The sequence below is a fragment of the Clupea harengus genome, chromosome 3 (assembly GCF_900700415.2).
Source record: "Clupea harengus chromosome 3, Ch_v2.0.2, whole genome shotgun sequence".
NCBI classification, from domain to species: Eukaryota; Metazoa; Chordata; class Actinopteri; order Clupeiformes; family Clupeidae; genus Clupea; species Clupea harengus.
In genome coordinates this window covers 22,346,505-22,357,837 of record NC_045154.1, presented here as the reverse complement: position 1 = coordinate 22,357,837, position 11,333 = coordinate 22,346,505, and the positions used below count along the sequence as shown (strand labels likewise).

Below are 11,333 nucleotides of genomic sequence, written 5' to 3'. Positions count from 1 at the left end.
TTTTATTATGGTGAGATCTTGACCCGGAAACAAAACTATTCAGTCACCCTCATGTTTCTGTTACTTGGGAGGTAGCATATGGTAGCATCACATGTTACCATTCCGTCTCACTCAGCATCTCCTGACAACATATCGTGGAATTAGGTAAAGGACTGATATACTGCTTATGTTAAAATATCATAAGCAACGGGCCACGGCAGATGTTACTAATATTTTAAAATCACTTGTGTTGCGAGGTTAACTGTTTAGGAAATGTTTTGCAAGTGAGTTAGCTAGCTAGCGGAATATATAACGTTATCTTAGCTCCGCAGTGTTTGTTTTGAACAGATACATTGCTTGCTAGCTACAAGTGAAAATCCTATGCTCTTGTCCCATGCCATAACTTGTCACTGATATTGGTGGTAAAAGCATCCTATAATCAGCATGGTTTTTAGATAGTGTGACACCACTTCTTCGGTTAAATACAGGATTTATTATGAGTCTATCTTCGATGTCAATTTAACGCATTAAACCTATCAGACGCAAATCATGAAACGTCTGTCATATCTCGTTCCACAGGGCAGTTCGTTTTTACATCTGTGTTGGATCGAAGTCGCGCACTGTCTGGCCTTTCGTTGGTGCCATCCAAAGACTAGTTACCTGGAACCAGTCACCTTGTAGTATTCCACAGGTGTCAAAGTTAAAAACCTACTGGTAAGTTACATATTCACGTGTTATGTACTTCTATAACCAATTAGACTCTTCAGTGTTTTCAGACTCTCTTTCTCTCTCTTTCCTTTTTTTTCTTCTTCTACTCAGTTCACTCTTCATGGAGGACTCCGAGCCCACGCTACTGAAGAGGGCTTGCCCTAGTGAAGAGCCTATCCATACCAGCAAGAGGCCCAGAGTGAACGACAAGAATGGAGCCCCCGCTTCAGAGCTGGCAAAAGAGGAAGTAGAGGAGTGTGAGGATGAAGGCAATGAAGACGAATTGCCTGAAGAAGAGGAGGAGGTGGATGGAAGTGGCGAGACCTTTGCTGACATGATGAAGCATGGACTTACAGAGCTTGATGTGGGCATCCTGAAGTTTGTCAGCGACCATAAGGGCTTCTCAGGGATTCTGAAAGAACGGTTTGTTTCTTTGTACATCGTTATCAGTGTGTGTATGTAAAGGGGAGAGCTATACAGATCGGAATGAGCAAATCCTGTCCTCTGCTTTGTGTACAGATACTCTGACTTTGTGGTGCATGAAATCAACAAAGAGGGGAAGACTGTTCAGCTAGATGACTTATCTCTTCCAGTGGAACCTGAGGTGAGTGAGACAAAAACTCACAGGCTTTCCCATTACCTATATAGTAGCATATCTAGCTAAAACAAAGAATCCTCCCCCATTCAGTTCATATGTGTCAGATAATGACTGAGAGTTCATGTATTATTACCTGGAGTTAAATTCTCCAAATCGGACTTGTTAGAGCATCCGCCTTGCTAGGCGTTCATACTGAGTGCTGTCTTGCAGGAAGTTACACCGGAGGAGCTGCCAGTCGAAGCCAAGGTGCTGACTGAAGAACAGAAAAAGGAACTGGAGGAGCTCCAGCTTTTCAAGAATAAAGAAGGCAGTGTGTCTATAGAGGTACAGACAGCATATGCCCACATAACAAAAGCAACTGAATTAGTGAGTAAGTGTTGACTGGGCAGGCAATCCTGACAACTTGCTCTGGCTTGTTTTCATGTACACACAGGTAGTTGATGACACCAAAGAGAAGCGCACTCAGGTCCACAGAGCGGTGAAGAATTTCTACCCTGGCCTCGAAACCAAAACTGAGGAGAGGGAGGGACGGAAGTTCATTGTGGCTTACCACGCAGCGGGAAAGAAAGCCCTTGCAGGTACCTGAGATAAGTCACTAAATCCCTGCAACATTAAGCCACTCCACACTCACTTTCTTTATTAATTGAAATGAAAAGTTTATTTGCATTGTTGCATATGTTGTTTCATATTTGCAGTGAGGCTAGACATTATTCATTCACTCACCCCTGTATGCGGTGATTTCTTGCATGCTCCTTTTCTTCCTTCCCTGAAGTTGACATACAGCATGTGACCATCTACCCAGTACTACATGCCACAGTTTTGATGCGCAGGCTCGCATGTTAACATGCATGAGCAGTATTAGTAGTCGTGCATGCTTTTGACAAGTTCAGAAATAGACCCACTGACTGAGTAGTATTTCACTTAATCCTGAAGCCACTTATTTGGATCTTAACCTTTCTGTGTGTCTGAGGAACTTGTGTCTAAGTTCAAAGTATGAGCTATTTTTGACTTATTATCTATGCTGGTTAAATAACTAATAGACTTTAATGTAAAGTTGCAGAATCAAATTCAGGCCCATTTTCCAAATGACTTGTCTGTAAACCAGGAGTGATGTGTATTGGGAGCCAGGGGAACAAGTTAAACACCTTTTTTTTTTTTTTTTAATGTACAGAAGGTAGTGTAGCTTATGTCGCTTATAACCTAATAGAAGTAAGTCATGTTTACAAGATAGCCCTCACCTTATCTTTCAAGCTACTTGTACTGTAACAAAAACGCTTCCACTCGCGCACAGACAGCCTGGTGGGCTGTTTTTACATCTAGTAAAGTTACAATCAGTGCCAAAGCTTGCCTAAATAACAGTCGTGTACCAAAAAATACATTCAATTGGTAATTGGACTACAAGCAGCCGTTTGAACACTAACCTATCATTTGAATTTCAGTTGCTCCTTTGAAACTTCTTCGGCATATGAGCTGCCATGTGTGTCCAGCTTGTGTGCTTAGTGATTGAAGTTTTTTTTTGAATCAGCTGAGTTATGAGAAGCGGTTTGGTGGTGTATTTATGCTTTTTACAGTGGTATGATCCTCTACGTTTACAAGTGTTTCTCCATGTGGTGCAGTTGAGCTATGGTAGGTTTCTTGGTTAGACACATGGATGCGTGATTACCAGAGTCTTACAAGTGCTTGTCATGGCAACATCAAGGACTTGCTGCACAGAAAAGTTAGCGACCCACAACCCCACCACCATTTTCCCTTGCATGCAGATACATGCCTCACCCCAGGCTTGTGGTGTTATTGATGGTCTTTAGTAATGTTCTTTTGTCCTCCTCCTGCTCCTCTCTGGGTGGACAGTGGTTCGAGCCGCTCCAGGTAAGATGGCTTCTCCCACTCAGCTCCAGGAGAGGGGTTGAGGGACTGCAGAGGCTGCAGGTGCAGGGGCACCGCTGACTTGGGCAGGGCTCTCTTGACATATAGATCCAGATTTATATTTTTTCTGAGAGGACATTCTGGTATTAGATTTAGATTCAACATTTAAACCTGAAAGATGAGGATCTTGAATAGCTGAGGTAGCAGCTCACCAGTTCCGTACCTATACATCGGTGGTCTAAGTGGTTGGTTTTTCGGGCTCCTGTTGGTGAATAGTTTATTTGGTGGATTCCACTGCTGGATGAGCAACAGGTGACCTCTGCAATGCATGAATGGTTTGATTTGATCTGTAGCCTTCAAAGAATGATACATGGTGGTAGTGCTTTACTTTGGGATCAAAGAGTTTTGAAGCAAATGACCCTGGATGATAAGATGGTTGCTGTTCATCCTGTTTATGTGGCTCTGCTCAGGGGGTTGGATCTTGGGGAATATGCATGTTGATAGAGATGTGTAGTGCATCTGCACTGTAAGTTACAGTAGATAAAAGCATTTGCTACATTAATAAATGGAAATGTTGCCAAACATGATCAACTTTAGGCCAGTGCAGGATCTTTGTGTTTTTGTCTTTCCTCTCTTCTCTTCTCTTCTGTCATATCTCATGTTTAACTGTTTGTCTCTATGGAAGCACCCAGAAAACACTCATGGCCCAAGAACAGAGGCGCCTTCTGCCACTTTGTGCTATACAAGGAGAACAAAGACACCATGGATGCTATTAATGTCCTCTCCAAGTTTCTCAGGTACGTTTCCTTACACTCGCGTGTATGTTGTCCACACAGACACACGCGCGCATGCACACACTAGCACACGTTTTCACTTTAGCAGTCTCAGTAAGACGATAATGTACCTGCTGTGCAAATAAGACTTTTCAGTTACAAGGATGGGGCATAAGTAAGACAAAACTGTGACATATGGGCATATCCCATAATAATCCAGTCATCAGACTACATGCTTGTGATTTGTTGTTTTCAGGATGAGGCCTAATGTGTTCTCATACATGGGCACTAAGGACAAGAGAGCCATCACGGTACAGGAGATAGCCGTTTTAAAGTGAGTGATGTGTGTCATCTGGCTTGTGTGAGTTCATACTGGCTGACATCAGGAGCTGATTTCACCTTGGGTGTCCATGTGCATAGTGCCTTTTCATGCATTGTGTTGTATCCACTGTTTAAAGAGTTTACGCTGTGCCATTTTCAGAGGCATGATTGAGTCTATAATCCAGGCATGAAAATCCCTCACCTTTCGGCGAAATTCGCCGTTTTGAAACCAAAATAGGTGACCTACGTGAATCGTGTAGATTCGATGAGAAATGTTTTTTTGGGGGGGGGGGGGGTATTCATGGGTGTAGGTATTCATATTCAGTGAACTGCGAACAGGTGCGCGTGCCAGAAGGGAGCGCGAGATTCAGTGAATTGCGAACAGGTGCGCGTGCCAGAAGGGAGCGCATGGAAATATTAACGCGAAGTTGCCTTGCGTCACCAGTGCAGACCACCATCAGAAGCTGAAAGCACGCCTGCTGAAGAAGAGAAAGGGGCGAGGCTGAGACGTGGCAAAACAGCGAAAGCGGGCCATGAAGACACTGGTGGTTCAGGCAAAGAAGAAAAAAATGATCTGGTGTATTACGAACTGTAAATTGTTATCTTTGCCAATAAAATGTATTAAAATTAGGGCTCTCAAAGTTAACGCGTTAATCTATGAGATTATTGTGGCCGAGATTAATGCGATAAAATATTTTAAGGCAGTTAACGCAACGTTGTTTACTTCCGATGTGCATTGACACATGACACGAAACCGCCGCGTGCCTGCAGTCAGGAATAGGGGAGACCAAGACGGTAGTTGAAGATGGAGAGAGCAGAGGGATTGTTGGGCGGAAAGTTTCTGTTTAAGAGTAAAAATGACGGAACACCCGACAAAACTAAAGTTGTATGTAGCATTTGTCAAGCTGAATTTAGCCACAGAAGTCACAGAAGCAGCTCGTCTTTAAGTTATCACCTTAATGCAAAGCACCCGACAGAAAGCAGTCCCAGGTTAGATGGTCGCCAACCCACACTCCACGACTTCACTAGGAAAATAACTAGACCAGTCCGTGAAAAGGTTACCAACGCTTACGCAGTTTAGGTTGCCGGTGACTGTCGGCCCATCAACATATTTGAGGACGGTGGGCTGTCTGAGGTGATTCGAATTGCTTCAGGGGACAATTCTTACGATTTACCGTCGCATACATTCCTTGTATGACGGCGAGAGAGCACGAAAAATGCAGCTCCTCGAACAAGCTGCCAGCGTCGCCCTTACTGGTGACAACTGGACGTCAGTCAGAAATGACAATTACCTGGGTGTCACAGCTCATTTTATTGACAATGTATGGAAATTGAGATATTTTGCATTGGAAGTAAAAAAAATAAAAAAACATTCGCGACATACAGCGGAGGACTGCGCAGAGGAATTCATCGACATCTCAAACAGATGGGAGATAAGTGGCAAACTGACCACTTTAGGCACTGAGAGTGCCCGTATTATGTTGGCAGCTGCTAGGCTACTTCCTTTTAAACATCTACTCTGCGCGGCACACAGTCTGTACCTGGCTGGCACTTTATAGGCTAGGTAAGAGTTATAGGCCTGAGCCTCTTTGAAAACACAGTTCTGCGTGTAGTTTTGTGTTAAAAAAAAAATACAATAAAAAAACAGTGTCTAAAATACACGCTGTCTGAAAGTGATTACTCGTTAATTTATAAGATTTAGTCTTTAGAAGTCAAACAAACTTTTAATCGCGATTAATTTAGATTAATGAATTTCAAAATGTGAGATTAATTAGTTATTTTTTTTGTATCTATTGACAGCCCTAATTAAAATCTGAATTACATTACATTGTATTGGCTGTCAATCATGATGGAAGAGTAGACAAGTTAAGCAGCATGTCCACCATCTCTTGTGGGGGCTATGCATTAAGCCATTTGTGGTGCCCTTACCACATTGTGCCTCTTATACTGTATGTTAGACCCAGTGACATCAGTGCATAATACTTAGTGAGAAGGCCATAATCATTTTGGACTCATGGCTGAAGTTAAGTTTCTCCAGCTCTCCCCAGGTTGGCAAAAAAAGCATCTCGAAATGCATCAGATTGATGCTTTAAAATATGGAATATTAAACATTTTCTTACGGGGGAGCATGCCCCCGGACCCCCCTAGAGGGGTAATATCCTTCTCACCTTTTTCACCCCTGACCCGTTTTCATGCCTGATAATCATTGTAGATTTTATTAAGATGAACATTTCTGCACCTGCAGGATCACAGCAGAGAGAATAATTCATCTCAACAAGTGCCTCATGAACTTGAAGCTGGGGAATTTTACATACAAGAAGCATCCTCTCAAGCTGGGAGAACTTCGGGGCAACCACTTCACCGTGGTCCTCAGGTCAGTGGTTGATTGTTCACCTTTAAGAAGCTCTTGAAGACCCAGCTCTTCAGAGAGCACCTCCTTTCCTAAACTTCCACTTACTCTCCCTTCCTCTACCTCTCCTTATCTTTCCTCTAATGCTATCTCCTCTAACTAGTACTTAACTTAAAGTAGTTACATTCCTGCACTTTTTATTCCTTATGTAAAGTAGTATTTATTGTTACACTAGGTCTCTATTGCTGGTAGATTGATTGTTTTCTCCTTTGTACGTCGCTTTGGATAAAGGCGTCTGCTAAATGACTAAAGGTAAATGTTGTCAGAAATAAGATGATGTAAGAAGTGATGGAAGGATAAGAAGGTGTGGAGATGTACTGTGCTATGGTTAGCTTTGTATGAGCTGACTGATGCCCGTTTCCTTCGTTGGATCCTTGCACAGGAACATCAATGGTTCAGTGGAGCAGGTCCAGCAGGCCATGTCCTCGCTCGGGGAAACCGGCTTCATCAACTACTATGGCATGCAGCGCTTCGGCACGACGGCGGTTCCCACACACCAGATTGGCAAGTAAGTAAGGTTTCCAAGGTCGCTGATTGTGTCTGATTCCAACTTCCATTGGCCCTTGTTGGTTTTGGTATACACACGCAGTGCATGTGTAAAGCATTTTATTTGTCTGTATTGGTGTCAGTGGGTTTTGAGATGCCGATTATGATGAGAGATTGTATTCCAACTATTAGAGCCATTCTACAGAACAACTGGACTGAAGTCGTGGACCTCATTCTTAAACCACGGCCAGGAGGTAGGCCAGCGTTATCCCACAACAACACACCTTAGTCCTTAGCTACTTGTATTCGGTCTTGACCTTCCCTTATCACTATGTCAGCGGAGAAGAGTTACCTGGTGCGGTGCCGTGAGGAGTGGGCCAAGTCCCAGGACCCAGAGGCTGCTCTGAAGAAGCTGCCTGTCAAACGCTGCGTGGAGGGACAACTGCTGCGAGGGCTGTCCAAGTACGGCATGAAAAACATTGTCCATGCTTTTGGAATGGTGAGTCTCGTGTCTCTCTAGCGCACACACACACACTCACTCACACTCCCACTCCCACACTCAACACTCTCAAAATACATTAATGATTAAGATATAATAAATGTTCCAATCCAATGTTTACTTTACAGTTTTGTGTCATCCAAAAATACATTGTAAATCCAATCATATTTACATCACAGTATATATATATATATATATATATATATATAGTGTTATATGTTATTTATAGTGTTATATGTTATTTTTGGTAACGTGTTAACGCGTTATGATTAATTTACAGGATTAATATATATATATATATATATATATATATAGTGTTATATGTTATTTATAGTGTTATATGTTATTTTTGGTAACGTGTTAACGCGTTATGATTAATTTACAGGATTAATTAGTTAATTTTTTTAACGCATTTAACGCATGCGCAAAATGAGCTTCCAATATACGCACAATTCCGCCCAATCTGCATTAGTCGCCGCTGTAATGGGAAGTTCGTGTTTAAAAAAAACAAAGATGGAACATTCAATAAAACCAAAGTGATATGCACACTCTGCGGGAAGACGTTATCGTTTCACCGTAGCAATACCAGCCTTAAGTACCACCTCAACGCGATGCATGCGTTGGTCGGCGAGGGGAGTTAAAGTGGAATGCGCCAAACCACCCTCACTGAACAACGTAGGCCCCTCATTAAGCCTGCCTGTGACAAGTTGACTAGCACAGTTGCCAAATGGATTGCAAAAAGCTTTAGACCGATTAATATTGTTGAGGACGAGGGGTTCACCAAAGTTTTGCGAGTGGCAACGGGGGACTCGAGCATCAAAACACCAGAAAGATGCACAATAATGACAAAAATCCACGAGCTGTATGAAGCTGAAAAGAAAAAAAAGAAAAATGACTTGGCTGCTACGAAACACCAGGCGCTGACAGGGGATCGCTGGACTTCTGTGAGTAACAATAACTACCTGGGTGTAACTGCACATCTAATCACCGACGAATGGAAGTTAAAGTCGTTTACATTAACGTGCATGAAAACAGAAGAGCACCACTTTGCAGAGGCATGTGCACAACAGTTCCAAACTGTTGCAAGCAACTGGGCAATTGAAGACAAAACGACCACTATAGGGACAGACAGTGCACGTAATATGATAGCCGCGGCTAGAATACTGTAAAAGGGCATTTAGAGGCATTAGAATGTGTCATGGTGTGGTTAATGGTTGTTTGACAAAAAAGAGAAAAATGTTCAACCATCCTATAAAAACAATGGCTAAGAAGCCCAAATAATTTCTGTTTGATTTAAAAAGAATTTTTTTTTTTTTATTAAACCATACAATGGCTAAGAAGCCTACATTCTGTTTAGGGTGAAGATTATATTAATGTTCCATATGGAATAGCAAAGAGAGCTGCTAAAGAACTGCTGAGTTGCAGTACCATTATTTTTTTTTATGAATAAAAAAAGAAAACATGTTAAATGTATATATCCGTCTTTTGTCAAATCTTTTTGTTCTCACAAAAATATACCGAGAAAATCGGTAATATGTGATTAATCATGATTAATCCACAAAAACCTGTGATTAATTTGATAAAAAATTGTAATCATTTCACAGCCCTAGTTATTTTTGTTACCTGTTGTATGCCGTCTACTGCGTAGATGTTGGCTGCCAAGTCGTAAGAATTTCGCTGCGCTGAAGCAATTTGGTGTATGCGATAATAAACACTTTGACTTTGATATACACCATATATAGCCATACCATACAGTGAACCCAAATATTCTTTCTTTTCCTTTTTTCCTTTGGTACAGATTCCCCGTAACAATCGGCTGATGTATATCCACAGCTATCAGAGCTTTCTGTGGAACACCCTGGTGAGCAGGCGGGTGGAGGCCTTTGGGTTTAAGGCTGTGGAGGGGGACCTGGTGCTCAGAGGGGGTAAGTGTATCTCACAAATGTTTTAGTTCAAATTTCTGATCATTTTTCTGCCAACGTTTATGACGAATCTCGTTCCTGTGTCAGGTGTTTTATCCCCATATGTTAACATTTTTCAGGCAATGAAAAAGGCTGGGAACTGTGTCTTTATTGTAGGTCTCAAAGCATATCTATTTTTTTCTAACAAAACTAGGATCTTGATGCAATTCTCTTCTCTGTCCACCAGGGACTGCTCATGTTCTCACAGCAGAGGAAGTGGAGAAGCACTCCATTCATGATATTGTGATGCCCCTTCCAGGCTTTGATGTCATTTACCCAACACACCATGGTTAGTTAGTTGTTTTGTTTGTGCCTGTGTTGTTTGCCGTAAATGGGCTACTAATAAGGTTGTATTCTTACTCTGGAACAGTTGGGAAGGGCTACAGAGAGATTATGACCGCAGATGACTTGGACATTGACAACATGAGGCACAGGATTCGGGACTATTCACTTGCGGGGGCCTATCGCCTCATTCTCATTCGCCCACAACATGTCAGCTGGTCAGTACCAGTGACCATATTGCTTTGTCTCATTCCACCCATTTTGAAATGTGTCCTAAAGACTTGCATGTTGTTCTTTTACCAAGGAAGCTATATTGTCAAATCCTCTTTCAGTATATGTGCATGTGTCTTCAGATATGAGTTAAAAATACATTTACATTTAGTCATTTAGCAGACGCTTTTGTTCAAAGCGACATACAAGGGAGAGAGAGAGAAATAATAAAATATGGACATGTCTGTATCTCATGATATTAATGATGTGTCTGCATGTTCAATTTTCTACTCTTAAGGGAAATTATACACTATGATGATGCATGCGTCCCACTGGTTCACACTGATGTTGAGAAACTAGAGAGCAAACCAGCCCCGGTCTACCTCACAGGTCAGTTACATAGAGCACAGCTTTTTAAGCCCAAAGGTGAAAAGATGTAATGGATACTAACTAAAAACTTTTATTTCTCAGAGGGGAAGTACAGGGCCTTGAGGATGGAGTTCTCTCTTCCTCCCTCGACCTATGCCACCATGGCCATCAGAGAGGTGCTGAAAATGGACACCAGCATCAAGAACCAGACACAGCTGAACACAAGATGGCTGAACTGATTGCACATGGACATGTCATGGCCCAGTACAAAGTGGAATACCATTTTATTTCTCATTTCACTCCTCCATCGCTTTGTTAGTGTCCTTGTAAGAGGATGTTTTTTTTAAATTGCAATTGTAACTTTCTTGGTTTAAAGCAGGAAAGTATTATGTAGAAGATTTGGACATGCTCTATTGTGAGCTAGCTTTGGTCTGTATTATTTCTTATGACTGACTTCCTGAAGAGGTTTGCAGAAGAAAGTTTTTCTTTTTTTTTTAAGTCTTAACTGTTGCGTGATTGTACAGACAGATGTGAACTGTAAAATACGCCCCTGATTAAATTACGTGCCCAAGGAATTCAATAAACTGTTCTGACTCGTGTTTGTGTTGCCAAGAGTACTAAATATCCAGAGAAGAGATCATCATACATGGACAGGAGGGAAAATGCACTTAATAAGAACAAGGCCATTTCTCTGTAGAAGCGGTTACTCCCTTGGTTTAATTAAAACAGATTTTCTTTACTGCCAGAGTATTGTAAGACAAATGACAGCCAGAGCACTATGTTTGGATGTGAACCACTGAACTCAATAGCGTATTACAGTGGTTCCCAAACTTTGTACAGTCCCGTACCCCTTCAGACATTTAATCTCCAGCTG

General features: G+C 41.9%; 1 protein-coding gene across 2 annotated transcripts; it reads left to right on the top strand.

Annotated features, from left to right (window-relative positions):
* The first annotated feature begins 34 nt into the window (after window positions 1–34).
* pus7 (pseudouridine synthase 7) lies at window positions 35–11,039 on the top strand. 2 transcript variants are annotated; one of them, XM_031564965.2, is made up of 18 exons: window positions 35–144; window positions 559–693; window positions 799–1,110; window positions 1,207–1,291; window positions 1,496–1,609; window positions 1,719–1,863; window positions 3,134–3,151; window positions 3,834–3,945; window positions 4,178–4,255; window positions 6,488–6,616; window positions 7,035–7,160; window positions 7,331–7,392; window positions 7,477–7,637; window positions 9,436–9,562; window positions 9,786–9,887; window positions 9,969–10,098; window positions 10,389–10,480; window positions 10,562–11,039. In XM_031564965.2, exons 1-18 carry the CDS (start codon window positions 92–94, stop codon window positions 10,696–10,698), a joined length of 2,118 nt encoding a protein of 705 aa, XP_031420825.1. In that variant the 5' UTR covers window positions 35–91; the 3' UTR covers window positions 10,699–11,039. The 2 variants fall into 2 exon arrangements, with proteins under 2 accessions (XP_031420825.1, XP_012697979.2); XM_012842525.3 differs by lacking the exon at window positions 3,134–3,151.
* The last annotated feature ends 294 nt before the right edge of the window (window positions 11,040–11,333 follow it).

Bases quoted from the DNA above. Each gene is read 5' to 3' on its own strand.
- pus7 (XM_031564965.2), top strand. From the start codon at position 92: ATGTTACCATTCCGTCTCACTCAGCATCTCCTGACAACATATCGTGGA. The intron at 1,111-1,206 runs GTTTGTTTCTTT...CTTTGTGTACAG, and splicing joins TCAGGGATTCTGAAAGAACG to ATACTCTGACTTTGTGGTGC. The intron at 9,888-9,968 runs GTTAGTTAGTTG...ACTCTGGAACAG, and splicing joins CATTTACCCAACACACCATG to TTGGGAAGGGCTACAGAGAG.